Source organism: Eriocheir sinensis, unplaced genomic scaffold (assembly GCF_024679095.1).
Source record: "Eriocheir sinensis breed Jianghai 21 unplaced genomic scaffold, ASM2467909v1 Scaffold1051, whole genome shotgun sequence".
In the NCBI taxonomy this organism is placed as follows: Eukaryota; Metazoa; Arthropoda; class Malacostraca; order Decapoda; family Varunidae; genus Eriocheir; species Eriocheir sinensis.
In genome coordinates, this window is record NW_026110354.1 from 55,001 (window position 1) to 82,996 (window position 27,996).

Consider the following 27,996-nt stretch of genomic DNA (forward strand, 5'->3'; position numbering starts at 1 on the left):
TACTAAATCAGCTTCCTCGAGGCTGGGCGTTCTGTACCGTCTCCGCCAGTTCTTCTCCCCCGCACAGTTGCTATCCATTTACAGGGGCCTTGTCCGCCCTCGTATGGAGTATGCATCTCACGTGTGGGGGGGCTCCACTCACACAGCTCTCTTGGACAGAGTGGAGTCTAAGGCTCTTCGTCTCATCAGCTCTCCTCCTCTTACTGATAGTCTTCTACCTCTTAAATTTCGCCGCCATGTTGCCTCTCTTTCTATCTTCTATCGATATTTTCATGCTGACTGCTCTTCTGAACTTGCTAACTGCACACCTCCCCCCCTCCTGCGGCCTCGCCACACACGACTTTCTAATCAAGCTCATCCCTTTACTGTCCAAATCTCCCACGCAAGAGTTAACCAGCATCTTCACTCTTTCATCCCTCACGCTGGTAAACTCTGGAACAATCTTCCTTCATCTGTATTTCCTCCTGCCTACGACTTGAACTCTTTCAAGAGGAGGGTATCAGGACACCTCTCCTCCCGAAATTGACCTATCTTTCAGCCACTCCTCTAACTCTTTATAGGAGCAGTGGGTAGCGGGCTTTTTTTCCACATTTGTTACCTTTTTTATGCCCTTGAACTGACTCCTCTGCTGTAAAAAAAAATTGCACTAGACATATCGAAAGCTTTCGATAGAGTCTGGCACAAATCTTTGCTTTGTTAGCTGCCCTCTTTCGGATTCTATCCTTCTCTTTGTTCCTTTATCTCCAGTTTCCTTTCCGGCCGTTCTATCTCTGCGGTGGTAGACGGTCACTTTTCTTCCCCTGAACCTATCAACAGTGGTGTTCCACAGGGCTCTGTTCTATCACCCACTCTCTTCCTGTTATTCATCAATGATCTTCTTTCTATAACAAACTGTCCTATCCACTCATACGCTAACGACTCTACTCTGCATTATTCAACTTCATTCAACAAAAGACCCTCTCAACAGGTATTACAAAACTCCAGACTGGAGGCTGCAGAGCGCTTAACCTCAGACCTTGCTATCATTTCCGATTGGGGTAAAAGGAACCTTGTGTCCTTCAATGCCTCAAAAACCCCATTTCTCCACCTATCAACCCGACACAATCTTCCAAACAGCTATCCCCTATTCTTCGACAACACTCAGCTGTCACCTTCTTCAACACTAAATATCCTCGGTCTATCCTTAGCTCAAAATCTCATCTGGAATCTTCACATCTCTTGTCTTACTAAACCAGCATCCTCGAGGTTGGGCGTTCTGTATCGTCTCCGCCAGTTCTTCTCCCCCACACAGATGTTTTTCATCTATAAGGCCCTTGTCCGCCCTCGTATGGAGTATGCATCTTACGTGTGGAGGGGCTCCACTCACACAGCTCATCTGGACAGAGTGGAGTCTAAGGCTCTTCGTCCCATCAGCTCTCCTCCTCTTACTGACAGCCTTCTACCTCCTAAATTCCGCCGCCATGTTGCATCTCCTTCTATCTTCTATCGATATTTTCATGCTGACTGCTCTTCTGAACTTGCTAACTACATGCCTCCCCCCCCTCCCGTGGCCCCGCTGCACACGACTTTCAACTTATGCTCATCCCTATACTATCCAAATCCCTTATGCAAGAGTTAACCAGCATCTCCCTTATTTCATCCCCTTCACTGGTAAACTTTGGAACAGTCTCCTTTCGTCTGTATTTCGTCCTACCTATGACTTGACCTCTTTCAAGAAGAGTGTATCAAGACACCTTTCCATCCGAAATTGACCTCTCTTTTGGCCACTCTTACTTATCATTATATGAGAGCAACAGTTAGCGGGCTTTTTTTATATATTTTTGTTACCCTTGAGTTGCTCTTTGTGCTGTAAAGAAAAATAGATAAAATAAAAATAAATCTGACCAACGACATGGTTTCCTCCCAAGACGATAATATGTTAGCACAACTCTCTCTTCTTAGCGGGCTACCAGGAAATTTTTAAAACTTTGTATCCTCTCTGTTGCCTCTTGCTACAGCCGAATGCTAGTCAGCAAGGACCTATTACATTAAAAAGCAGCCGAATCTGCTTCAAAAAAAGGCAAAATTATATTTTAATACCTAAGTTCAAAGTCAGCGAGGTGCTCCAACGGCAATTAATGACGCCCAGCAGCCTTATAGACAGTGTGTGTGTGTGTGTGTGTGTGTGTGTGTGTGTGTGTGTGTGTATTTACCTAGTTGTAATTTTACAGGGCCCGGGCTTACGCTCGTGTGGTCCCGTGTGCGTGGGTGTGTGCGTGTGTGTGTGTGTGTGTGTGTGTGTGAGAGAGAGAGAGAGAGAGAGAGAGAGAGAGAGAGAGGGGGGGGAGGGGGTCAGCTGGACCCACGGATCCTTCACTTGTGAGGTCCATGTGGAGTTGGGGAAGGTTGGCTGGCAATCGCAAGTATATTGTGTGGAATGACAATGATGACACACACACACACACACACACACACACACACACACACACACAATACACATACACTTGTGGCCCAGACCTGTTCGAGGTCAGACGTGGATTACGGCGCTCCGGGGCCAGCCTGTTGGCCTCCCTCTTCCTCTACTTTCCCTCCCATTTCATAAAAAAAACATCGTAAGAAACTTTTGTGACATTAAGCTTAATCATGGTGATAAACAGTGAGTGCAGTGCGTTTGCGGTGCCGTGATGACACTGAAGAGTAGAAATGGCTAGTGTGACTCCGACGCGTCCATACCATCCAACCGACGCCCAAGGTACACCAGCCCGACCATCATGCTGCTGGAAGAAGTCGGTTCGGGTGCAGAGCAGTGTTAAGCCTGTCACTCAGGTGGAGTCATGGGTGGGGCAATCAGCATGCCGCTCAACATACAACATACAGTGCAGACCAGGTGCAGACGATAGACGTTCCCACGCCTACCACCGCTCGGTCCGACTTTTCCCATCTTTTCTTGCCGGCTGCATTGATTAGCAGGTCAACGGTAAGCCCATAAGCTGAGTGACGCCTGATACCACCTCTACCTACACCCCGCAATCAGCTGCAACCTGACCCTTTTTGACCTGACCCACCACCCGGAAGACCACACCGCCTCCTGCCGCACAAACGCACTGCATTCCACCACTTCACCTCTACCTCCGCCCTCTTCTATTTCATCACAATTTTCCCACAATATAAACCACAGACCCCTATACCACTTTCATAGTTTACTTTTTACCTTTTTATTATATATCAATATTGTATTTTCAACGTGTATATTTTCAGCTTAACAGCTTCAATTTCTTAATAAACCGATTATTATTATTATTATTATTATTATTATTATTATTATTATTGTTATTATTATTATTATTATTATTATTATTATTATTATTATTATTACTTTTGTTATTATTATCATTATTATTATTATTATTATTATTATTATTATTATTATTATTATTATTACACACTCAATTAATGTATTGGAAAATTTGTCGCCAGTGAAACACATGAACAGAATTATAGGTGGGACATACGACCTGGTGAGAAACATAAAAGTTGTTTTTCGATATCTGGATGAGGAAATGATGGAGAAACTGATTTTTTTTACAACAAAGGAGACGGCTCAAGGGCAACAAAATCCCCCCAAAAAAGCCCGCTACTCGCCGCTCCCATAATAAACAAAAGTAAAGAGTAGCCAAAAGAGAGGTCAATTTCGGGTGGAAAGGTGTTTTGATACACTCTTCTTGAAAGAGATTAAGTCATAGGAAGGAGGAAATACAGACGAAGGTATGCTATTCCAGAATTTACCAGTGAAGGGGATGAAAGAATGGATATGCTGGTTAACTCTTGCATAAGGAGTTTGGCCTGTCTAGGGATGAGAATGAGTTCAAGTCGTGCAGCGGGGCCGTGGGAGGGGGAGGCATGCAGTTCGCAAGTTCAGAAGAGCAGTCAACATGAAAATATCGATAGAAGATAGAAAGAGAGGCCACATGGCGGCGGAATTTAAAAGGTAGAAGACTATTTGTAATAGGAGGAGAGCTGATGGGACGAAGAGCCTCAGACTCGACTCTGTCCAAGAGAGTTGTGTGAGTGGAGCCCCCCATACATGTGATGCATACTCCATACAAGGGCGGACAAGGCTCCTGTATATGGACAGCATCTGTGCGGGGGAGAAAAACTGGCGGAGACGATACAGACCGCCCAACCTTGAGGAAGCTGATTTAGTCAGAGAGGAGATATGCAGTTTCCAGTTGAGATTTTATGTTAAGGATAGACCGAGGATATTTAGTGTTAAAGATGGTGATCGCTGAGTGTTGTCGAAGAATAGAGGATAAGTGTTTGGAAGATTGTGTCGAGTTCATAGGTGGAGAAATTGAGTTTTTGAGGCATAGAAGGACACAAGGTTCCTTTTCCCCAATCGGAAATGAGAGCAAGGTCTGAGTGGAGTCTTGTAATTCCTGTTGAGAGGGTCGTCTGTTGAAAGATGTTGAATAATGCAGAGTGGAGTCGTCAGCGTATGAGTGGATAGGACAGTTTGTTATGGAAAAAAATCATTGATGAATAATTGGAAGAGAGACGGTAATAGAACAGAGCCCTATGGAACACCACTGTTGGTAAGTTTAGGGAAAGAACAGTGACCGTCTACCACAGCAGAAATAGTACGGCCGGAAAGGAAACTGGAGATGAAGGAACAGAGAGAAGGATAGAATCCGAAAGAGGGCAGTTTAGAAAGCACAGATCTGTGCCAGACTCTATCGAAAGCTTTCGATATGTCTAGCGCAACCGAGAAAGTTTCACCAAAATGGTTAAGAGAGGATGACCAAGAGTCAGTTAAGAGAGCAAGAAGATCGCCAGTAAAACACCCCTTGCGGAACCCATACTGGCAATCAGATAGAAGGTCAGACGTGAAGAGGTGCTTTTGAATCTTCCGGTTAAGGATTGATTCAAAAGTTTTAGGTAGTCAAGAAAGTAAAACTATAGGGCGGTAGTTTGAGGGGTTGGAATAGTAACCCTACTTAGGCACAGTCTGTATGAGGGCGTACCTACAGCAGGAAAGAAAGATAGATGTTAATAGGCAGATACGAAAGAGTTTGACCAGGCAGGGTGTCAGCAAGGATGCAGTTTTTGAGGACAATAGGAGGAACTCTATCAGGTCCATGACCCATCTGAGTGTTGAGGCCGGAGAGGGCATAGAAAACATCATTCTGAAGAATCTTAATAATGTTAGAATTTAAGTATTTAACGAGCTTGTTTAACGATTGGGTGTGAATAACCCAGCGACTGCTATCATAATTACTAGTTCGGGATAGCTCATCCGCGCTCAGGCGAGTCCTATTCTGAGACGAAGGAGCGCGAGGCAGGTTCTCCCGAGCAGTCGTTCGCCAACACCCACTCGTGACACAGCTCACACATTCAGTCCTGAACGAGCTTCCATACAAGGAAGACGTTTTAAGTTAACCTTACAACTACGTAGAAGTAATCACCGTGGATCACTGCTTCCACGCCCCTCAATATCCACCTATTGAAAAGGAACATCACAGCTAAGTTGTAATATGTAGTAGCGTTTGGCCAAAAGTTGTATTATTATAACTAGCTGTTTGGGTGAGCGTTATTATTATTACGACGTGGAGGTGAGTTACGCTTCGGTGATCTGCTTTTCTACCCTTAAGTTTCAGTTGTATAAATTACCTAAAGTATATTGTACGCTACTGAGCGTGTGAAACCGATCCCAGAGAGGCGGTTTTCAATATACCTTTATAAGTCAACATAATAACATTATTTATAACAATCATTTACATTACTTTATAACATAAATTTAATAGTTTCTAACATAATTTCAATAGCAGTAATAAGTTTATATCAAAGTTTCAATAGTATTGGGTTATTGCAACTACTTGTTGCCAAGATAATTTCAACAAGTGATTAATTGCCACTTGTTGGATAAATAATTATCCATACGTCTTAATATAACTTTTAGTAAATTGGTTTATAACCTTCAATAAGATGTAAGGAATTAATATAACTTCTTTAAATTAGGTTGTTAGTAGTTGTTTGATGAATGACCTTGAGTTCCATTATTTAGCCTGGAGGCCAGGTACGTGATCACTCGTTGGCTAGTAGTACGTTAACCATCAATACCTCTCATCGGGCCTTAGCCTGATTTCATCTGAAAACCGGTTAAGTCCAGGTGAGATTGTAAAATGAAAGTGTTGGTTTACGGGCACAGTTACGTTAGAGAACTTGAACAAAAGTGCGATTGGCCCCAGTCATTAACCGTAAATGACCAAGAACTAGATGTGCTCTTTACATTTAGGTATTTTCCTGGAAAGAACTACCAATTCCTGGTAGAAAGGCCTCAGGAATTTGAGATATTGGAAGAGTTGAACCCGGATTACATGATTATCATTCTGGGAGGTAATTCAATAGTTGATACTTGGTCCAACGGGGAGGTCAAAGCTCTGGCAAATGAATTTTATGAGAAACTCAATGAGAGCCTACCTGACACTGTTAAAATAGCAGTGCAAATAGAACCTCGCTATTATGAAGAGGACAATCCATTTGGAGCCCCCACAGCAGACGATTTTAACCGGCGGCGCCAAATTATAAATAATTTTGTGAACAAACAACTCAAAAGGCGCGGGCTGGTTGACCATATGGCATTGTTGGGACCGGCATCAATGTACGGCCCAGACTCCTTCAGAGATGGGGTGCACCTGAATGATGAGGCTCTCCAAGAATATCAGGGTAACTTAATTAACACTCTGGTTTGTGCCATGGAAAATTGAGTGTTTTCATTTGAAAGCACCTCAATTCTAGTGATCCCTGGGCATCCTTTTAACTCTGTGGTCTACTGGAATTCAATTATAATAACAAGTATTTTATTTTTAGTAATACTTTAGAATCATAACTGTTTGGTTTGATTTCTAGTTTTATAGCAATTAAGATTTTAAGTTAAGCAAGATGACTGACCTTGATCCTAAGCAAATCACCGAGGCAGAGGAAGAAATTAAATCATTAAGAAAGTTAAGAGCTACACATAAAAGGAAAATTACCCTCAAACTAAAAACATTAAATAAACAACGTGAAGATAATATACTGGATGCTTCTCTTTATAAATCCCAGTTGAAGGGTATTCAAGAAGAGAGAGACAGTATTAAGAAGTATGATGAAAGAATTACCCTAATTATGTGTAAGCTTGATCAGGAGAGTACAGCCCCTGAATCGTTTGAACAGGAACTTGAAGAACAAGTCAATTATGACTCGCAGATAGATGTTCAGTTAAATGAATATAAAGATTTGCTTCTAGGAGAAGGACAGCCTTCAGATAAGTCCTTAGCCGAACTGGCAGTCCTAATGAGATTCAGTGAGACTAAACCACCACCTCTTGAATGTGGAACGTTCACTGGCCAGGAGAAGGACAAGTTTGCTTTTAACACTTTTATAAATCAGTTTAACACAGTCATTGGTAATAAGAAAAGTTTGTCTAACGCCAGTAAGTTAGCGTACTTAGTGGGCTACCTCAGAGATTATGCCCTGATCAGGTCAAACATCTGTCAATAACAGATGATAATTATGAGGAAGCCGTGAAATTGCTAAAAAAGGAATTTCTAAATAAGTCTTTTATCATTGATGAGACTATTGAAAACATCATGAATGCCACTCCAAGTTATAGTAATGACCCTGACTTCATTTCAGTTAAAAGGTACCTCAATGAAGTAAGAGCTTATGTTTATGAATTAAAGGCACAAGGATTAGATTTTCTGGAAGACCAGAGTGCAGGTTTAACCATGATTAGCCACGTAGTGTTTCAGAAACTGCCCAATCAGATTAAGAGTGAATTTATTCATTTATTAGGAAAGACCTACCTAATTTAAATGAGATATTTGACAAAAGTCAAGAAGTATTAGCAGTTTTGAATTGTACCAGCACCAAGTCAGTTAGGCCAAAGACATTTAAAAGTAACCAACAACAAACGTCGGAGAGGCCTAAACAATTGAAAACTACTAATAAACCTCCTCCAACAAACAAGAGTACCCTACAGAACTATAAGAACACCAACAGCAAGGAAGTAACTCCTAACAATCAGGAGAATAAATTAGAATGTAAGCTTTGTTGCTCTCATAGTCATAACATGGGTCATTGTCCTAATTTCAAGTTTTATGATAGTAGGGTGGCGAGGTTGAAGGAACTGTCAATGTGTACTCATTGTGGTGGTTCAGGGCATGAGACACAGCAGTGCTATGGAAACCAAGGAAGTTGAAATACCCTTGTAAACTGTGTGGCACAAAAGATCATTTTACTGCACTTTGCCCTCAAAATGTCACGGAGAAAAGAATGTGAAAACAAATATAAGCTTGTGCTTGGCTCAAAGAAACATAGACTCCTGTCAGATGCTTCCCACTAGAACCATCACAATAAAATGTGGATCTAGAACAAGAAAAGTAAGATGTCTGATGGATAGTGGAAGTCAGAGGTCCTATATATCAGAATCCTGCACAAAGTTGATTCGTCCTGACACACGCAACCTCTATAAACTGAGTTGTGATGTGAATACCTATCTTGGAGAGGACACTAAGGAGTTCAAACAAATGTCCACAGGCATTAAGATTGGCCAGAAGTTGGTGTTTATACCATTATTGATTGACAGCACCTTTAAACTAACCTATGAAGTACCAGGGTTAAGTGCTGTAATCAACAGATTTAAACAAAATAATATAAAATTACTTGATGAAACATATTACCACAACACCGACTCTGATATTGTAAATGTGGACATGTTATTGGGCATTGATGTGTTGCAACATATTCATCATTACTCTACTGAGAAATTAGGGGGCACTTGCATATTCATGGAAGGAAAATATGCTCCTATTGGTAATATCTTTAGATTTTAGAAGAAGAACAAAAGGAGCTGTAAGAGCATCACTCAAAACTAAAGTAGAGCAAGTGGATAATAAAACCAGAACAATGGTTAATGCTGTGATGGATCCATTAAAGTCTTATTTTAATCCCCTGGAAAATATATTGACCGATTCAGAAGTTGATAATGGCTTGGAAAATCTTTTTAGCCTAGAATCTTTGGGGATAAAAACCGACGACCAGGAACTTGTTTCTATAGACAAAGAACAAGTAGATAAGTTCAAGGAGGGAATAAAATTTAAAGATGGGCACTACCATGTAGAGCTGCCTTGGTACCCAGAAAAGGTAGATGACGTGCCATCAAATTATAATGTTGCCCTCAAGGTATTAGATAGAACAGTCAGTCACCTTAAAAATAAGAACTTATTGGATAAATATGAAGCTGTTTTTGATCAACAGTTGGCTGATGGAATCATTGAAGAAATTAAAGTAGATCCATCTGAATACAAGAACAAAACTTGGATTCCACACAGACCCATCGTTAAGATGGAAGAACAAGTAACCACTAAGATCAGACCTGTGTTTAATTGTTCCTTAAAAACTGAAAAGGAAACGCCTTCTCTAAATGAAGCAGCTTATACAGGTATTGACATGATGAACAACATCCTTAATATGTTGTTCCTATTTAGATCTAATGATTATGTAATGACCAGTGATGTTAAACAAGCCTTTTTGATGATTAAATTAAAGAAAGAAGAAGATCAAAATAGGTTTTGCTTTTGGAAGAGAGGAGATAAGTTAATCACTTATAGATTTAAAAGTATAGTATTTGGATTCACCTCCTCCCCCTTCATACTTCATTATGTGATGCAACATCATGCCAACACCTTTCCTGATGATAAAATAAGTCAAATACTATCAGATAATTTTTATGTGGATAACCTAATAGGTAGTAACAGGAAATGACCTTAGTGACTTGCACAATACATACCAAGAAACATATAACAGGATGAAATCCGGAGGATTCACATTAAGATCTTGGAACTCTAACTCACTTGAGTTAAGAGATAAAATGGCTCATGATGAAAAGTTAGTTGAGCACACTTGCAAGGAGGAAAAAGTTCTGGGATATAGATATAACTACCAAGAAGATACGTTAAGTGTCGCCCCTTGCAAGATAAATGCTTCAGCTAACACCAAGCGCCAAGTATTGTCCCAAACCTCTAAATTATTTGATCCCATAAATTTTGCTCTACCAATAACCATCAAAGGGAAAATATTGATGAGGAAGATATGGAAATTAGAAACAGGTTGGGATGAAGTTTTACCTCAAGACTTATGCAATGAAATGAGGAAATTAGGTAAGGACTTAGAACAGGTACCTGATATACCCTTTCAAAGGCAAGCCTTAAATGAAAATAGAAATTATGGCTTGCACATATTCTGTGATAGCTCTGCAGTAGCCTATGGATTTGTAGCCTATGCAGTAGATGAGAATAATGAAAGAAAATTCCTGTATGCCAAGTCCAAATTAGTACCTTTGGAAGAAAAATGAGCACAGTATTCCACTTTAGAATTACTGGGTGTCATTTTGGCTTTTAAATGCTTGCCATCTCTGTTAGAGTCCTATAAGGGCATGCAAATTCAGTTTCTAAACTTATGTGTAGATGCACAGGTAGTCCTGAGTTGGCTATTAAATAAGGAGACTAAAGTCAAGTCAAAATTCCTCCGCAACAGAGTATTAGATGCAGTCTGTTTAAAGGACGAGCTAGTCAAAATTCAATATTCCTATTTCCTACCATTATGTAAACACAGACCATAACCCAGCGGACCTGGTAACCAAAGGCCTATCATATAACCAGTTTGTAAATAAACTGCAATTTTGGCTTGAGGGTCCTCACTGGCTCAGTAATGAATTTAAGCAGTGGCCTGAATATCCATTGCTCAGTGTATCACCTACTCAGCAAACAGTCCTGGGCACATTCTGCAATAATAGCAGTAATCAGCCTCATAAAGTTAATACGGGATAATAAATTTAAATAAATTCTCCTGTTTAAACCGGCTGATTAAGTGCACCAGTTATCTATATAAGTTTCTGGGTAAGGTGAAGGTCTGTGATCCCGTGGTAGAAGCATGGAATTATTGGATAAGAACAACTCAGAAGGAGCATTATCATGAAGAGATCTCCTTTCTGAGACAAAAAGATAAAGACAGTAAGGCACCTCCTCTGGTTTCACATCTTAATTTATTTATAGACCCTAAAGGGATACTTAGAACCAGAGGTAGGATTAGCAAATGCTTGTACTATAATTATAACGTACACAACCCTATACTCCTTTCTAGGGATAGCAGGTTCACTCTCTTAGTAATATTGGATAGCCATTATAAGAGACAGCACTTAGGAATTGGCACTACCTTAAATTATATAAGGGAACAAGGATATTGGATACCCAAAGGTAGAATGGCAGTCAAAAGTGCTCTGAGTACCTGCATGGTGTGCAAAAGATACAATGCATTAGCCTATAAATACCCTAAATTGACAGATATGCCTAAGCATCATATGAATTTAGTAAAGCCATTCCAACATGTAGGTGTGGACTTTACTGGACATTTTTGGGTTCAGGATAATGACACAGCCAGAGCAATTAAAGTTTATGTACTAGTATTCACCTGTCTCAATATTAGGGCTGTGCATTTTGAGCTGTTAACAGATATGTCCACTAAGAATTTTTTGCTGGCTTTTCAAAGATTTTGTAATACCTACTCTATCCCAGAATATTTATACTCTGACAATGCCAAATCATTTATAAAGGGAGGCTCAGTCCTAGAAAATGCCCTGCAGTCAATGGAGTTTGTGGCTGAACTGGAAAAGTGTAACATCAAACACATAAGAATACCTGTTTACTCTGCCTGGATAGGTTCTGCATGGGAACGACTTATTCGTACCATGAAGAATTGTCTGTATAAAGTGGTAGGCAGATCCAAGCTGACATATCATGAACTCTTGACATCGTTGTCGAATATACAGCTTGCAATGAATTCAAGACCATTAACATACAGGTCCAGTTCAGATGAACTTGAACCAATAACACCTAATTCCTTCCTCAAATTTCATGGAAATTCTTCTCTAATATTAAGGGATAATGCAGAGGTATGGGTTGATGACCAGGAAACCCTTGAAAACACATTGGTGGTTCAGGAAGAATTACTTGATAAGTTTAAAAAGCTGTGGTATAATGACTATTTACTCAGTTTAAGAGAACACAGCAAAAACTTATATCAAAGTAGCTGGGAAAATAGAATAAAAGTAGGTGATGTAGTTATTATTAAAGCCATCAATAAGCCCAGACCTTATTGGATGTTGGGTAAAGTTATAGAACTCATAATGGGTCGTGATAATAAAGTAAGGACAGTAAAGGTAAAGCAGGGAAATGGAGCCCTAGAGTATCATTCTATATGCAACCTTTACCCGCTTGAAGTGTCAATAACTCATGCGGGTAGGGATACTGCTGCCCCAGTTGATAATAACACTGAAGATGCAGCCTCTAGTGTAGCCCCTCAGCTGGTTTCCTCCCGTCCAAAAAGAAAAGCGACCCAGAGGTTCGAAAGGATGCTTAGGGATAATCTGGATAATCTGTAACTGTACAGTACTTAGTATAAGTTAGTATTACAGGGGATAAAAAATAAATTGCTACACCTCTTTCAGAGGTGAGGATAAAAAATAAGAAAATTGTATTTGGGGTTCAGGTATTGTGCCTTATTATTTCATGTTACTTTAAGGATATTTGAGGTACTATCTTCAAATAATTATAAAATGCTACACCTTATATAATGAAGGTGAGGACAACTTGGATCATACTCCCAGAATGATTATTAGTATTGCTCACTTCCATTTGCAATCTGTTCTGGGGAGTGTGTTAGAATTTAAGTATTTAACGAGCGTTCGCCAACACCCACTCGTGACACAGCTCACACATTCAGTCCTGAACGAGCTTCCATACAAGGAAGACGTTTTAAGTTAACCTTACAACTACGTAGAAGTAATCACCGTGGATCACTGCTTCCACGCCCCTCAATATCCACCTATTGAAAAGGAACATCACAGCTAAGTTGTAATATGTAGTAGCGTTTGGCCAAAAGTTGTATTATTATAACTAGCTGTGTGGGTGAGCGTTATTATTATTACGACGTGGAGGTGAGTTACGCTTCGGTGATCTGCTTTTCTACCCTTAAGTTTCAGTTGTATAAATTACCTAAAGTATATTGTACGCTACTGAGCGTGTGAAACCGATCCCAGAGAGGCAGTTTTCAATATACCTTTATAAGTCAACATAATAACATTATTTATAACAATCATTTACATTACTTTATAACATAAATTTAATAGTTTCTAACATAATTTCAATAGCAGTAATAAGTTTATATCAATAACAGGCAAAAAAGAGTCAGAGGGGGATGAGTGGAAGGAATATACCCAGAATAGTCCAGAGTGGAGTTGTTACAGAAAGTTTGAGAGAAGAGTTCAGCATTAGAGATAGATGAGACGGCGGTGCTGCCGTCAGGATTAAGGAGAGGAGGGAAAGATGAAGAAGTGAAATTGGAGGAGATATTTTTGGTCAGGTGCCAGAAGTCTCTGGAAAAAATTAGAGGAAGCAAGGTTTTGACAATTAATATTGATGAAAGAGCTTTTGGTAAGTAGAAAAATATATATGGCACGATCCCGGGCAAAAATATTAAGAGCATGGTTAGCAGGAGTGCGAAGGCTCTGGTATCCTTTGTGAGCTGCCTCTCTACCTTTGATAGTACGTGAACAAGCGTGATTAAACCAAGGCTTTTTAGCATGAGGAGTAGAGAAAGCACGTGGGATGTGTGCCTCCATTCCAGAGACAATCACCTCTGTGAAGCGCTGAGCACACACAGAGGGGTCTCTCTCCTGGAAGCAGTAGTCATTTCACGGGAAATCGGAAAAGTACATCCTCAGGTCGTCCCACCGAACGGAAGTAAAATGCAAGAAGCATCGTCTCTTCGGTGGGTCCAGAGGGTGAAGAGGAGCGATAGGACAGTATACAAAAATATGGTTGTAATCGGATTGTAACCATGATACGTCCAAGACTGGAATACGCATCAATAGTACGGTCGCCAACTACGAAGACGAATATAAGGAAAGTAGAGAGGATTCAGAGGGCAGCAACAAAGCTGGTTCCAGAACTAAGAGACTTAACATACGAAGAGAGATTGAAACAGCTGAACCTACCGACATTAAACAGATGCAGGAGAGAGGATATCTGATTGCAGTGTATAGTGTGCTGAGTGGGATGGAAAAAGTGGTCAAAGAAGATCTTATAATATAGAAGAGAAGAGAATCAAGAGGCCGTGGAAGCAAGATGAAAAAGGAAGCCTGTAGATGAGACATAAAGAAGAACAGTATTCCATTAAAGAGTGGTGGAGGCCTGGAACGACCCGGAAATGGTTTTATCCACGCAAAGACGATTCATGAATTTAAGCCCAAGTTGGATAATATTACATATTTAGACGGGACAGTACCAGCGTGCCTCTTCACAACTATGTAAATACAACTATTAAATACACACTAACCTTGATGGTGTATGAAGTGTTGGGTTGAAGGTTCATTATAAGAAATCTCTTCTGTAGTCCCACTGTTTGCTGTTTCAGTCCTGTGGCCTCTCCTTGTACTTCCCATGACACTTTGAAGGACTCAAGCTCCCCTTGTTGGGGCTGTCCTGGTGGTAATCACAAGTCACCAGCAGGGCAGTCCCGTGTGCCTCTTCCATTCGCAGACTGGTCACTTTCCCAGGTTCTGTGAAGCATAAGTGGAGTCACCTTTCCTTTGCAGTGTTAGAGGGACGCGCTGAGTCATGATGCGCATCTTGCTCTAATGTTAATGGTTAGAATAGACGCCCGCCGCTAAACGCTAATAATTTTTAGTCATACCGAGTTGCCTAAGATTTCTTACAAGCTGTCCTGAAGATCACTTATCAACCCAGACTCTAGATTATTTTAAAGAAGATCAGTTATGAACCTGGGGCTAGTATGAGCCTAGCAAGATGGCACCACTATAAAGACTTGCCTGCACCATAACAGGCTGCGGCCGACAATCGGCTCCACCAACAAAGCGATAGGACGAACATTAAAAACATGTCGTTGGTCTTGGTTTAGGGCTCCATTACCGTACGTTAGTTTAGGTCAGGTTTGTTGTTGTGCGTGTGTACACATACATAATTCAGAATATCCAAACTCACCCCAAAACCAACATAAAGACCTGGGCAAAAATGTTCCGTGCACCCTTGTATCCATTCTAGCACTTACCTCTCAGTCACGTCTTTGGCTTTCGACCATTTCCCTTAATTTGGATCGAGAAGCAGTGCCACCATACACAGCCGTAAACACACACACACACACACACACACACACACACACACACACACACACACACAAACAAACAAACAAACAAACACACACACACACACACACACACACACACACATAAGACAACTACTGCCAGGTGAATGCACGAAGAGGGAAGCAAGGAAGGGAATTGTTTCTTACCTCCCAGCGTGGTGGCGGTGATTTCAGACTCAGCACCGAGCTGATCCACGCCTTTGTTCTTCCCCTGAACCTGAGAACGACAAAGGGATATTAGTAGGTAAGCACACACACACACACACACACACACACACATAAATACACAGATACATTTACAAAGGAGCTCTACTGTGCAGTGGCCAGCGTGCTCGCCTCACAAAAGAGATGTCCCAGATTCGATTCCTGGGTGGAGTGGAGACGGATGGGCAGCCACCTCTTTTCCGTGCCCTTGTCCACCCAGCAGTGAATGAACGGGTGCTGGGTGTCAATCAGGTGTTGCATCCCGACTCCCGGGTGTGTGTGTGTGTTTGTGTGTGTGTGTGTGTGTGTGTGTGTGTGTGTTGTTTCAGCTGTACCCTAAGATCTCTCGTTTCTGACCTTCATGCAAAGTCGTCGGGGGTATTCACTCGAGATTTACAATGACTAATGTGAATCACACCAAAAATGGGGAAGGGAGATTAAAAAGATAGTTTGGTTTTAATTGAAGATGCGAAATAAAGAAGGGAGAAAGAGATGCTGCATGGAACAGGTGGAGAAGACAGGACCTATGGGTGTAGTACAAACCTGGAAGAAATGAATAAATAAAAATACGAAAAGAGGAAGAGAAGAATAACGAAAGGAAGGTAATAGAAAATTATACAGACAAGCAGATGTTATATTCATATACGGTCATACCTCGGTTTACGAGTTTAATTTCTTCCAGAATTTTGCTCGCAAATAAAAAAACTCGTAATCCAAAACGAATTTCCCTATTTAAATTAATGGAAATCTCATTTATGCGTCCCATATCCCAAAAAATTCCATTTTTTAAATGTTATTTATCAAAAAAAAAAAAAAAAAATATATATATATATATATATATATATATATATATATATATATATATATATATATATATATATATATATATATATATATATATATATACACACACACACACACACACAGTACTCTAGTTGGGGTCGAAACAGAATTATACAGTTTTAATATTACTTTTTTCCGATTTATTATTATGACTAGTCCAATGAAGCCAACCAATTTGTCTGCGGATTTAATTACCTCTGAGCAATGCTGACTGGGCTTTAAATCGCTTGATATAGTGATTCCAAGATCCGTTTATTTACTTACTTCAGAAAGTTTTTGGCCATTCATTACGTACTGAGCGCGATTGTTATAATTTCCGATGTGTACTACTTACATTTGTCAACGTTAAATTTAATTTGCCATTGATTGGCCCAACGTGCAAATCGTTCTAGATCTGATTGTAATGCTTCTTCGTCGAGTGTCGTAGTTTCCTTACTAGCTATTTTTGTGTCACCAGCAAATTTTGATACTTTGCAAGTGCGCCCATCATCGATATCATTGACATAAATTAAGAAGAGCATGGGACCAAGCACTGATCCTTGTGGTACACCGCTTCTGACATCGAGCCAGTTATAAGAGACACCGTTTAGAACTAACTACTCTCTGTTTCCGCTTAGAGACAGCCCACAGGCCAATTGTGAGCGTTACCCGAAATACCGTCCGCCAATAGTTAACACAGCAACCGTTTGTGGGGGACCTTATCAAATGCCTTTTGAAAATCCAGATAAATGATATCTACTGATTTGCTTTCATCGAACACCTAAGGATATAATGAAAAAAAATCAAGTAAGTTAGTTAAACACGAACGTTCACTACGGAAGCCATGTTGCGAACTACTTATTTTATTATTTTCTTCGAATTGATGTCAGGCTAATTGGTTGATAGTTTCCTGGATGAGACCTGTCCCCCTTTTTGAAAATTGGTGTGGCATTTGCTAGTTTCCAATCCGACGGACGTTTTCCAGTTGTTAAAGATTTATTGAATAAGATAGAGAGCGGTTTACAACTTTGATGTTTGATTTCTTTGAAACTTAGGCTACTTTTGTCTGGACCAGGAGCTCTGCTTACTTTAATCTTTTCAATTGTGCGTAAAATGTCACTTTCTAAAGATGAGCACGCCATTTAAAATCTTTTCGGTCCTTCTAACCTTCGGTGGTTGGGTGATAAACAATCTTCGTTGGTAAATACAGATGCGAAAAAGTTATTTAGGATTGTAGCCATTTCATTTTCATCTTTCGTGTGGTTACCTTAGCAAACGGTCCGATACTACAAGTAAGTGACTTTTTATTGTTTACATAGCTAAACAATTCTTTAGGATATGATTTACTTGTTTCTGTTATTCTTCAAGATTTTTCTTATTTCGTTTTATTCATTTCTTCGTTTCACTGCGAATTCGGCCCAACTCTAGTTTGTCAGCCTCACTCTGGCTGTATCTACTGTATACGTGATTTTCTCTAAGAGAGAGGCTATTTTTAATATCGTTATTCCACCATCTGTTTTTTTTCTTCTTAAAAGTTGAACGTCTGTTACGATAGGGTACGCATATGCTTATGGACTGGTCCAATATTGTGGTGAAGGCCTCCAACGATTTTTCAATATCTGTTTCCATAGAAATTACAGTCCAGTCAGTATTATTAAGAATTGATCGGAGTCTTACAAAATTCGCTCTCTGATAATCTGGCACCTTTTCTTTACTAGCAGTTACTTTACTTTCTTTCATCTTGATGCTGAATGTGATTATTCGGTGATCGCTAGAACTAAAAACTGGGCGGAGAGAACGAGAAGTTGAGGGATGAGATCATCACTAGGCAAGTAGTCCAGGATGTAATTAGTAGGTTGAAGAAAAACAAATCACCGGGCCCAGACGAAGTATTCCCAAGGGTGCTGAAAGAGTGCAAGGAGGTCCTCAGTGGCCCGCTTACCGATAACTTTAAGATGTCGGTAAATTCTGTGTATGTGCCTAATCAATGGAAAGTAGCTAATGTGACGCCGATTTTCAAAAAGGGAGACAAGTCAGCCACCTCAAATTATCGCCCAATTAGCTTAACATCAGTTGTAGGAAAAATGTTGAAGTCAATTATAGCTGGGAGCATTCGGGACTATCTAGAAAAGCATAATTTAATTCATGATTCACAGCATGGGTTCACAAAGGGTAGGTCTTGCCCTACTAACCTGCTGTCCTTCTACACTAAAGTAATCGAGGCGGTTGACCGAGATGAAAACTATGACATATTGTATCTAGATTCCAGTAAAGCGTTCGACAAAGTTCCCCATCACCGGCTATTACTAAAATTACAGGCTCACGGCATAGATGGGAAAGTTTTGAACTGGATCAGGGCGTGGCTTAATGGTAGGAAGCAGAGAGTGCAAATCAATGGTAAAAAATCTGAATGGGGCAGTGTTACGAGTGGAGTCCCACAAGGGTCGGTGCTGGGTCCTCTGCTTTTTATTATTTACAGCAATGACTTGGACACAGGAATTAGTAGTGTAAATGATTGGGCGGGGAAGTGGCAGATGGAATTCAATGTCGGGAAGTGTAACATTCTGAGTGTAGGTAGGAATAACCCCTCACACAATTCCTTAAATGGCACTCCTCTAAGCAAGTCTGGGCGTGAGAGAGACTTAAGGGCCTTCCCACATAGGAAACTTTTGATGGAAACCCGTGGTGACCTGTTGCAACACGGGCCCACGGAAACTCCGCCGTGACTTTGGCCATGGAAACTGCGTTGTAACTACGGCGTGACTCCACCGTGACTCCGCTGTAACACCACCGTTACACCGTTGTGACACCGCTGCAACTGTGAGAAAACAACGTGGTGACTCCGCCGTAACTTTGGTCATAGAAACATCGCTGTGACTCCGCTGTTACACCGCTGTGACACTACTGCAACACCGACGTGACACCGCTGTAACACCGCTACAACATCGTTGCAACTGTGGAAACAGCGCCGTGACTCCGCCGTAACTTTGGTCATGGAAACATCGCTGTGTCTCCGCCACAACACCGCCGTGACACCGACGTGACACGGCTGTGACACCGCTGTAACACCGCTGCAACTAGTGCGACACTGCTGAAACACCACTGTGACTCCGCCGTGACTTCGCTGTAAACTACAAAATGGAGAAGGTCGAGTATTTTCCTTTCATTCCACATACGTCTGTGCCTGAGAGTGTGTGATTTCACGTGTGCGGGATGATGTCGCCTTGCCCTGAAATAAAATTGTTACAAGGGGAGTTGGACCTTCTAGCAGAGGAGATCGAGACAGATCATGTCTTAATGGAACTGCGGGAAAAAAAAACTCAAGAAAGAAGCAAAAGAAAAGGTCGTACTGGACGAGGCAGTGGCTTTTGAGGCGATAAGATTTTGGCCATTATGATAATTTAATCCAAGAACTCTCTCTCGAAGACACCCAAAGCTATAAGAACTACCTGCGGATGCCCAAATAACTGTTTGACGAAGTGGTCTCAAGGATTACGCATAGGATTGAGAAGAAGGACGCATTCTGGAGAAAGGCACTTGAACCTGGGATGCGCTTGCCAATAACACTACGTTATCTGGCTACAGGAGACAGCTACAAAAGCCTGTCGTATGCTTTTAGAACGGCCCCTAACACAATAAGCAAGATCATTTCAGAGACCTGTGAGGCAATAATCAGGGAGTACTTGGAAGAAGTAATGCCATGCCCTAAAAATCCCGAGGAATGGAAGAAGGTTGCCATAGAGTTTTCAAGCCGGTGGGACTTTCACCACACCATAGGTGCCCTGGATGGCAAACATGTGGCCATAAGGTGTCCTCCTTCAGGCGGGTTTCTATACTTCAACTATAAGGGATTCCACTCCATTGTACTGTTGGGGTTGGTAGATGCTGATTATAAATTCCTGTACGTGGACGTCGGGGCTTATGGTCATTCATCTGATGGTGGTGGGTTTTTTTCTGACACGCAACTCTGTTAGGCTCTAGAAGCGAGCACAATTGGCTTACCTGATCCTGAACCCCTGCCAAACGACAACAAGCCAGTTCACTATCATTTGGTGGCCGATGATGCTTTCGCTCTCCGAACGTGGACGATGAAGCCCTTTCAGCGCAGGCACATGAGCCAAGAAGAACGTATCTTCAACTACAGACTGTCCAGGGCAAAAGGGTAGTTGAAAATGCCTTTGGAATTATGTCAAGCAGGTAAGTTTAATTACTGTGGATCTCCTAAAATTGTGTTTATGTTTGTAATGAAAGTAATGTACCTATGTATTTTATGAACATAAAATTTGGCAACTACCTATTAGTGCTACTTTATGTCGTTTGATTATTTTCAAGTGTTCCGTATTTTTCTATATTTATTACTTCCATTCCAGATTCAGGTGTCTTCTTTCAACAATCCCCTTACTTCCGAAGAACGTAGAGTCGGTGGTTATGGCTGTTTGCTGCCTCCATAACCTATTACAAATGAGATACCCTACCGAACATTCCAGGCAGATTGACGTGGAAGACCCAGAAACACACGAAGTGAGACCAGGCCAATGGAGAGAAGGGGATAACCTTGTACCAGTGGAACCTCTCGTCAGGAACACTTCAACTGCGTCAGGAAAGACTAAGGGAATACTTGAAGGAGTACTATAACTCGCCTGCAGGTAGAGTCCATTGGCAAGACAACATGTCATGAAGTGCAACTGTTGTACTGAGTTCTAAAGATAAATAAATATAAAGTTCTTTTAATATTTCATAAAGTAATTAGAGAGAATGTGTGTGTATTGCTACTCTTTAATAAAGTAAGTTATATAATACTTTTTTTTATATTGCAGTGTATACACATGTAGCTTTTCTAATAATTATCTCAAGTAATAAACGGAGTGTGTGTGTGTGTGTGTGTGTGTGTGTGTGTGTGTGTGTGTGTGTGTGTGTGTGTGTGTGTGTGTGTGTGTGTGTGTGTTTTTCGATATATTTGTATCAATTTGTATGTTAAACATTTTATTGTACTACATTGTAAGCGTATGAAACTCATCTAATATTCAGCAAGTATATGGTAAAAAGGTTGTGTATATTTCTATTCGCTAATAAATGTAAAGATGAACAGCACTTTGAAGAAATACTTTTCAGTGTGTGTGTGTGTGTGTGTGTGTGTGTGTGTGTGTGTGTGTGTGTGTAGGGGTATTGGAGATGTCTTCGCGTTAATGTGTGAGGAAGGGAGACGGACAGATATGATATGGGTGCAGGTGTGTCTATCTGAGTAGGGGGATTAGCTGGGAGAGGTGGGTTGAGAGAGAGAGAGAGAGAGAGAGAGAGAGAGAGAGAGAGAGAGAGAGAGAGAGAGAGAGGAGCATTATATGTCATCCAGCCATTCAGGTCAGGTCATGACCAGGTCGCGAAAGCTATTGGTTGAGCGGTCGGGAGAGAGGGGGGTGTCCCAAACGGCCAACTTAAGTTATATAATAAACTTTTTTATATTGCAGTGTATACACATGTAGCTTTTCTAATAATTATCTCAAGTAATAAACGGAGTGTGTGTGTGTGTGTGTGTGTGTGTGTGTGTGTGTGTGTGTGTGTGTGTGTGTGTGTGTGTGTGTGTGTTTTGCCATCTATTTGTATCAATTTGTATGTTAAACATTTTATTGTACTACATTGTAAGCGTATGAAACTCATCTAATATTCAGCAAGTATATGGTAAAAAGGTTGTGTATATTTCTATTCGCTAATAAATGTAAAGATGAACAGCACTTTGAAGAAATACTTTTCAGTGTGTGTGTGTGTGTGTGTGTGTGTGTGTGTGTGTGTGTGTGTGTGTTTTTGTGTAGGGGTATTTGAGATGTATTCGCGTTAATGTGTGAGGAAGTGATACGGACAGATATATTTTTGCATGTGTGTCTATCTGAGTAGGGGATTAGCGGAGAGGTGGGTTGAAGAGAGAGAGAGAGAGAGAGAGAGAGAGAGAGAGAGAGAGAGAGAGAGAGAGAGAGAGGAGCATTATATGTCATCCAGCCATTCAGGTCAGGTTATGACCAGGTCGCGAAAGCTATTGGTTGAGCGGTCGGGAGAGAGGGGGGTGTCCGAAACGGGCTAACTTCCTTGCCAAACCTGGAGGTTACACTTTTATCGTATCCGACTGCACCCACAACTCTCTGATAAGAGGTAGGAGGAGTTGTAGTGGTGTCACGGCGGTGTTTCCATAGTTACAACTGAGTCACGGTGGTGTTGTAGTGGTGTTACGGCGGTGTTTCCATAGTTGTAACGGAGTCACGCCGGTGTTGCAGGGGTGTCACGGCGGTGTTTCCATAGTTACAACTGAGTCACGGTGGTGTTGTAGTGGTGTTACGGCGGTGTTTCCATAGTTACAACTGAGTCACGGTGGTGTTGTAGTGGTGTTACGGCGGTGTTTCCATAGTTACAACTGAGTCACGGTGGTGTTGTAGTGGTGTCACGGCGGTGTTTCCATAGTTACAACTGAGTCACGGTGGTGTTGTAGTGGTGTTACGGCGGTGTTTCCATAGTTACAACTGAGTCACGGTGGTGTTGTAGTGGTGTCACGGCGGTGTTTCCATAGTTACAACTGAGTCACGGTGGTGTTGTAGTGGTGTCACGGCGGTGTTTCCATAGTTACAACTGAGTCACGGTGGTGTTGTAGTGGTGTCACGGCGGTGTTTCCATAGTTACAACTGAGTCACGGTGGTGTTGTAGTGGTGTCACGGCGGTGTTTCCATAGTTACAACTGAGTCACGGTGGTGTTGTAGTGGTGTTACGGCGGTGTTTCCATAGTTGTAACGGAGTCACGCCGGTGTTGCAGGGGTGTCACGGCGGTGTTTCCACAGTTGCAGCAGAGTCACCCCGGTGTTACAAACGCGTTTTCCTCCACCATCATGGAAACACCGCTGCAACACCGCGGTGACAGCGGTGTACGAGGAAACCCGTGGTGACCTGTTGTAACCTGCTGTGACCTGCCGTGACACGGACCCACGGAAACACCGGCATGACTCCGCTGTGACTTTTTTGGACAGTTCAACAAAGTTTCCATCAAGACGCTACTCGTGGAAACAATGGAAACACCGGCGTGACTCCGGCGTGACTCATGGAAACACCGTTGTGACTTGGGAGGAAACACCGCTGTAACACCGCTGCAACTAGTTGCACTGGGGTCACGGTGGAGTTTCCATCAAAAGTTTCCTATGTGGGAAGGCACCTTTAGGAGTCCTAGTGAGCGCTGACCTCCGTCCCACGGCTCAACGCATTCAGGCTAAAAATCGGGCAAACAGAGTACTTGGTTTCATCTCAAGGAGCGTAAGCAATAGGAGTGCTGGAAGTCATCCTCAAACTTACTTAGGGACTAGTTAGACCGTATCTCGATTATGCAGTTCAGTTCTGGTCCCCCTACTATAAAATGGATATCAAGATGTTAGAATCTGTACAGAGGAGGATGACAAAGATGATTCAGGGGGTGAGAAACTTGCCTCATGAAGACAGGCTGAAGCAGTTAAATCTACACTCTCTAGAAAGGCGAAGGTTGCGAGGAGACTTGATCGAAGTCTATAAATGGATGAAGGGCTTTAATAGAGGGGGTGTCAATAAGATTTTAATAGTAAAAGAGCCAGGTAGGACGCGTAGCAATGGTTTTAAGTCAGACAAATTCAAATTTAACAAAGACATAGGCAAGAATTGGTTCACCAATAGAGTGGTGGACGAATGGAACAGGCTTGGGAGCCATGTTGTGGGTGCCAATACCGTAGATACATTCAAGAAGAGGTTAGATAAAGCCATGGATGGTGAGGTAAGGTGGGGGTTGAATGTACAGGAGCTGCCTTGTATAGGCCAACCGGCCTCTTGCAGACTCCTTACGTTCTTATGTTCTTCTTATGTTAACATTTACTTCGTTAACTAGATCAGCTGTCATTGAAAATATAAGATCAAGTATATTATTTTCCCGAATTGGTTCCTGAACCTGTTGATGTACATCACTTTCTAATAAATTTGTGAACAGATCTAGCACTGTATGAGAGTTCAACAGTTCGCTCCATCATTTCACTGGCAAGTTAAAGTCACCCAGAATTACTGCCTCGCAACTGCTACTTGTTTCTAATATTTATTCACATAATGCGTGGTCGATATCAAGAGTCTGCCCTGGCGGTCTATAGATTAGTCCAACTACTGTTTTAAGACTTATTTTTAATTCCAATGAAGACCGTGTCCACATTGGTTATAAAATCTTTTTTCACGGATACTGGATGGAGAGAGTTGTGGATATATAAGATAACGCCTCCACCCTATCTGTTCTCTCTTTCATGACTAAAAATCATATAATCCGGTAATCTATATTCCGCAATGAAATCTCTATTTGAAGTGTCTATCTAAGATTCTGTGACTCCAATGACGTGATAATGATTTATAGCTACGAGTGCGTCAAAGTCTTTAAATTTGTTACGTAGGAAGACGGAGTCTTACGAAATTCGCTCTCTGATATCTGGCACATTTTCTTTACTAGCAGTTACTTTACTTTCTTTCATGTTCAAGCTTTAATGTGATTCGAGTCGGGGGGTTGCGCGGATTGAGTGCTCCTCACGGAGGAGCTGCTGGTGTTCTCACCTTGGCGTTTTTTACTTTCAAAGAGCCACTTTGTCACAGAGCAGCCTCCGAAACGGGCTGCTGCAACAGGGTTTAAGTGGATGCCATCGGCAAGGAACAAGTCCGAAACGTAGTAAAAAAATTGTGCCACAAGTTAGCGAACTGGACGTGTTCAGAGCAAAGGGACTGAAGTATGTTGTTCGTGCTGAAGGCCTTACTGTAAATGTTATATTCGGCACCTAGGATTCAAAGAGCAGCAACAAAGCTTGTTCCAGGACTAAGAGATTTAACATATGAAGAGAGATTGAATCAGTTGAACCTACCAACACTGGAACATAGGGGAGGAAGAGGAGATCTGATTACAGTATATAGGTTGCTGATCGGGATGAAAAAGGGGTCAAAGAAGATAATAGTATGAAATACAACAGAATCAAGAGCCTGCAGCGGCCTGGAAAAATTTGGTCCACGCAAAGACGATTCATGAATTTAAGGCCAATTTGGATTATAGTAGATAAAGAGACAGACAGTACGAGCGTAGCTTTTCACCCGTATAAAACAAATATAACTAAACACAACTAGGTAAATATATAATAACCTTGATGGTGTATTAAGTGTTGCGTTGAAGGTGGTTTATAAGAAAACTTTTCTGTAGTCCCACCGTAAGGTGTTGCCATCCTGGGGCATCTCCTTGTACTCCCCCTGACACTATGACGGACTCAAGCTCTTCATTAAGGGGGCTATCCATTGGGTTATCCCAAGTCACCAGCAGGGAAGTCCCGTGTGCCTCTTCCATTCGCAGACTTGTCACTTTCCCAGGTTCTGTAGATGAGGCATAATAGGAGTCACCTTCCTCTGCATTGTTAGATGAATGCGCTGAGTCATAATGAGCACCTTGCTCTAATGCTAATGGTTAGAATAGACGTCCGCTGCCACAAGCTGACAATTTTAGTCATCACTGAGTGGTCGAAGACTACTTACATGCTGCCCTGAAGACCATCTATCATCCCGGACTCTAGATTATTCTAAATGAGGATCAGAGATGAACCTGAGGACCAGTATGAGCCTAGCAAGATGGCACCACTATAAAGACTGGCTTGCACCATAAAAGGCTGTGGCCGACCATCAGGCTCCAGACTGAAAGCCTACCATCGCCAAAGGCCGTAAATGAAAATAATAAAATAACTGGTGTGTCTTGGTCTTTGCTTGGGAGTCATTTACCTTAGGTTTGCTTAGGTCAGGTTTGTGTGTGTATGCGTGTGTGCACATACATAATTTAACCTATCCAAACTCACTCCAAAACCAACACCAAGACCTGGGCCAAAGTGTCCCGTCCATCCTTGTATCCATTCTAGCACTTGCCTCTAACCCACGTCTTTAGCCTACGACCATTTCCTTTAATTTGGATTGAGGAACAGTACCAACGTTCAAAACTGTACACACACACACACACACACACACAAGACAACTACTACTGCCAGAAGAATGCACGAAGAGGGGAAGCAAGGAAAGGAAGGGTTTCTTACCTCCCAGCGTGGTGGCGATGATTTCAGACTCAGCACCGAGCTGATACACGTCTTCGGTCTTTCCTCGAATCTGAATACGACAGAAGCATGTTAGCACACACACACACGCACATATGCACCTCACCCACCCACACACACATACAGACGTACAAACAGACAGTCTTGGGCAGTCTTGGAGAGCGGCCCAACATACTAGACCTCTTCCTTACCTCTACCCTTCTGCTTACTCTGTCAAACTGTTCTCTCCGTTGGGCTCCTCCGATCACAACCTTATTTATGTATCCTGCCCTATCGCTCCTGTACACCTCTGACCCACCGAAGAGGAGATGCTTCTGGCATTTTGCTTCACATCAGTGGGACGACCTGAGGAATGACTTTTCCGATTTTCCGTGGAATGATTACTGCTTCCAGGAGCGAGACCCCTCTGTGTGTGCCCAGCACATCACAAAGGTGATTGTCACTGAATGGATGCATAAATACCACGTAGTTTCTCTACTCCTGATGCTTAATCGTCTTGGTTTAATCTAGATTGTTCTCGTGCTTCCAAAGATAGAGAGGCAGCTTACTAAAGGTACAAGAGCCTTCTCTCTCCTACTAACCATGATCTTTACATTCCTGCCTGGAATCGTGCCAAATCTATTCTCCGACTTACCAAAAACTCCCTTATAAATAGAAAATGCCAAAACCTTGCTTTTTCTAATTCTTCCCGGGACTTATGGCATCTAGCCAAACACATCTCATCCAACTTCACTTTTATCTTTCCCTCCCTCCTTAGTCCTGACGGCAGCACTGCCGTCTTATCTATCTCTAAGGCTGAACTCTTCTCTCAAACTTTCTGTAAAACTAAACTCTGGATGATTCTGGGCATATTCCTCCTACTCGTCCCCTCTCTGACCTCTTTATGCCTGTTATTAAGATTCTTCCAAATGATGTTTTCTATGCCTCTCTAGCCTCAACTCTCAGAAGGCTTATGGACCTGATGGAGTGCCTCCTTTGTCCTTAAACTGTGCTTCCGGCTGACACCCTGCCTGGTCAAACTCTTTCGTCTCAGCCTGTCAACATCTACCTTTCCTTCCTGCCGGAAGTATGCCTCATACAGCCTGTGCCTAAGAAGGGTGACTGTTCCAATCCCTCAAACTACCGTCCTATAGCTTTTACTTTCCTGTCTTTCAAAAGCTTTTGAATCAATCCTTAACCAGAAAATTCTTAAGCATATATCCACTTCTGACCTGCTATCTGATCGCCAGTATGGGTTCCACAAGGGGCGTTCTGCGGGTGAGCTTCTTGCCTTCCTAATTGATTCTGGTCATCCTCTCTTAGCTGTTTCGGTGAAACCTTTGCTATTGCGCTGACATATCAAAAGCATTGATAGGGTCTGGCACAAATCTTGCTTTCCAAACTACCCTCCTACGGTTTCTATCCTCTCTGTACCTTTATCTCCAGTTTCCTTTCTGATCGTTCTATTTCTGCTGTGGTAGACGGTCACTGTTCTTCCCTAAACCTATTAACAGTGGTGTCCTGCAGTGCTCTGTCCCATCTCCCACTTCTTTTGTTGTTCATTAATGATCTTCTTTCCAAAACGAACTGTCCTATCCATTCTACGCCGATGCCTCCACTCTGCATTACTCAACTTCTTTTAAAAGAAGAC

General features: G+C 41.9%; 1 protein-coding gene and 1 long non-coding RNA gene across 7 annotated transcripts in view; one reads left to right on the forward strand and one right to left on the reverse strand.

The window, feature by feature from the left end:
- Positions 1-27,996, reverse strand: part of LOC126989104 (phosphatidylinositol phosphatase PTPRQ-like) — a 100,760-nt gene that overhangs the window by 26,580 nt on the left and 46,184 nt on the right. Inside the window, exons 5-6 of one of the 6 annotated variants that reach the window (XR_007742885.1) lie at positions 26,349-26,418; positions 14,413-14,635 (exon numbers count right to left, since the gene is read on the reverse strand). The exons of 2 other annotated variants lie outside the window; for them this stretch is intronic. Coding sequence is in view for 3 of the 4 variants with exons in the window: in XM_050847677.1 (XP_050703634.1) it covers positions 26,349-26,418 (70 nt within the window). In the remaining variant the exon portion in view is untranslated. Of the gene's footprint in view, positions 1-14,412; positions 14,636-15,384; positions 15,454-26,348; positions 26,419-27,996 lie in introns of those variants that run through there. 3 more of the 6 variants (XM_050847679.1, XM_050847677.1, XM_050847678.1) reach the window with 3 other exon arrangements.
- LOC126989105 (uncharacterized) lies at positions 19,193-21,062 on the forward strand. Its single transcript, XR_007742886.1, has 2 exons — positions 19,193-20,460; positions 20,634-21,062. It is a non-coding gene; the product is annotated as an uncharacterized LOC126989105 (long non-coding RNA).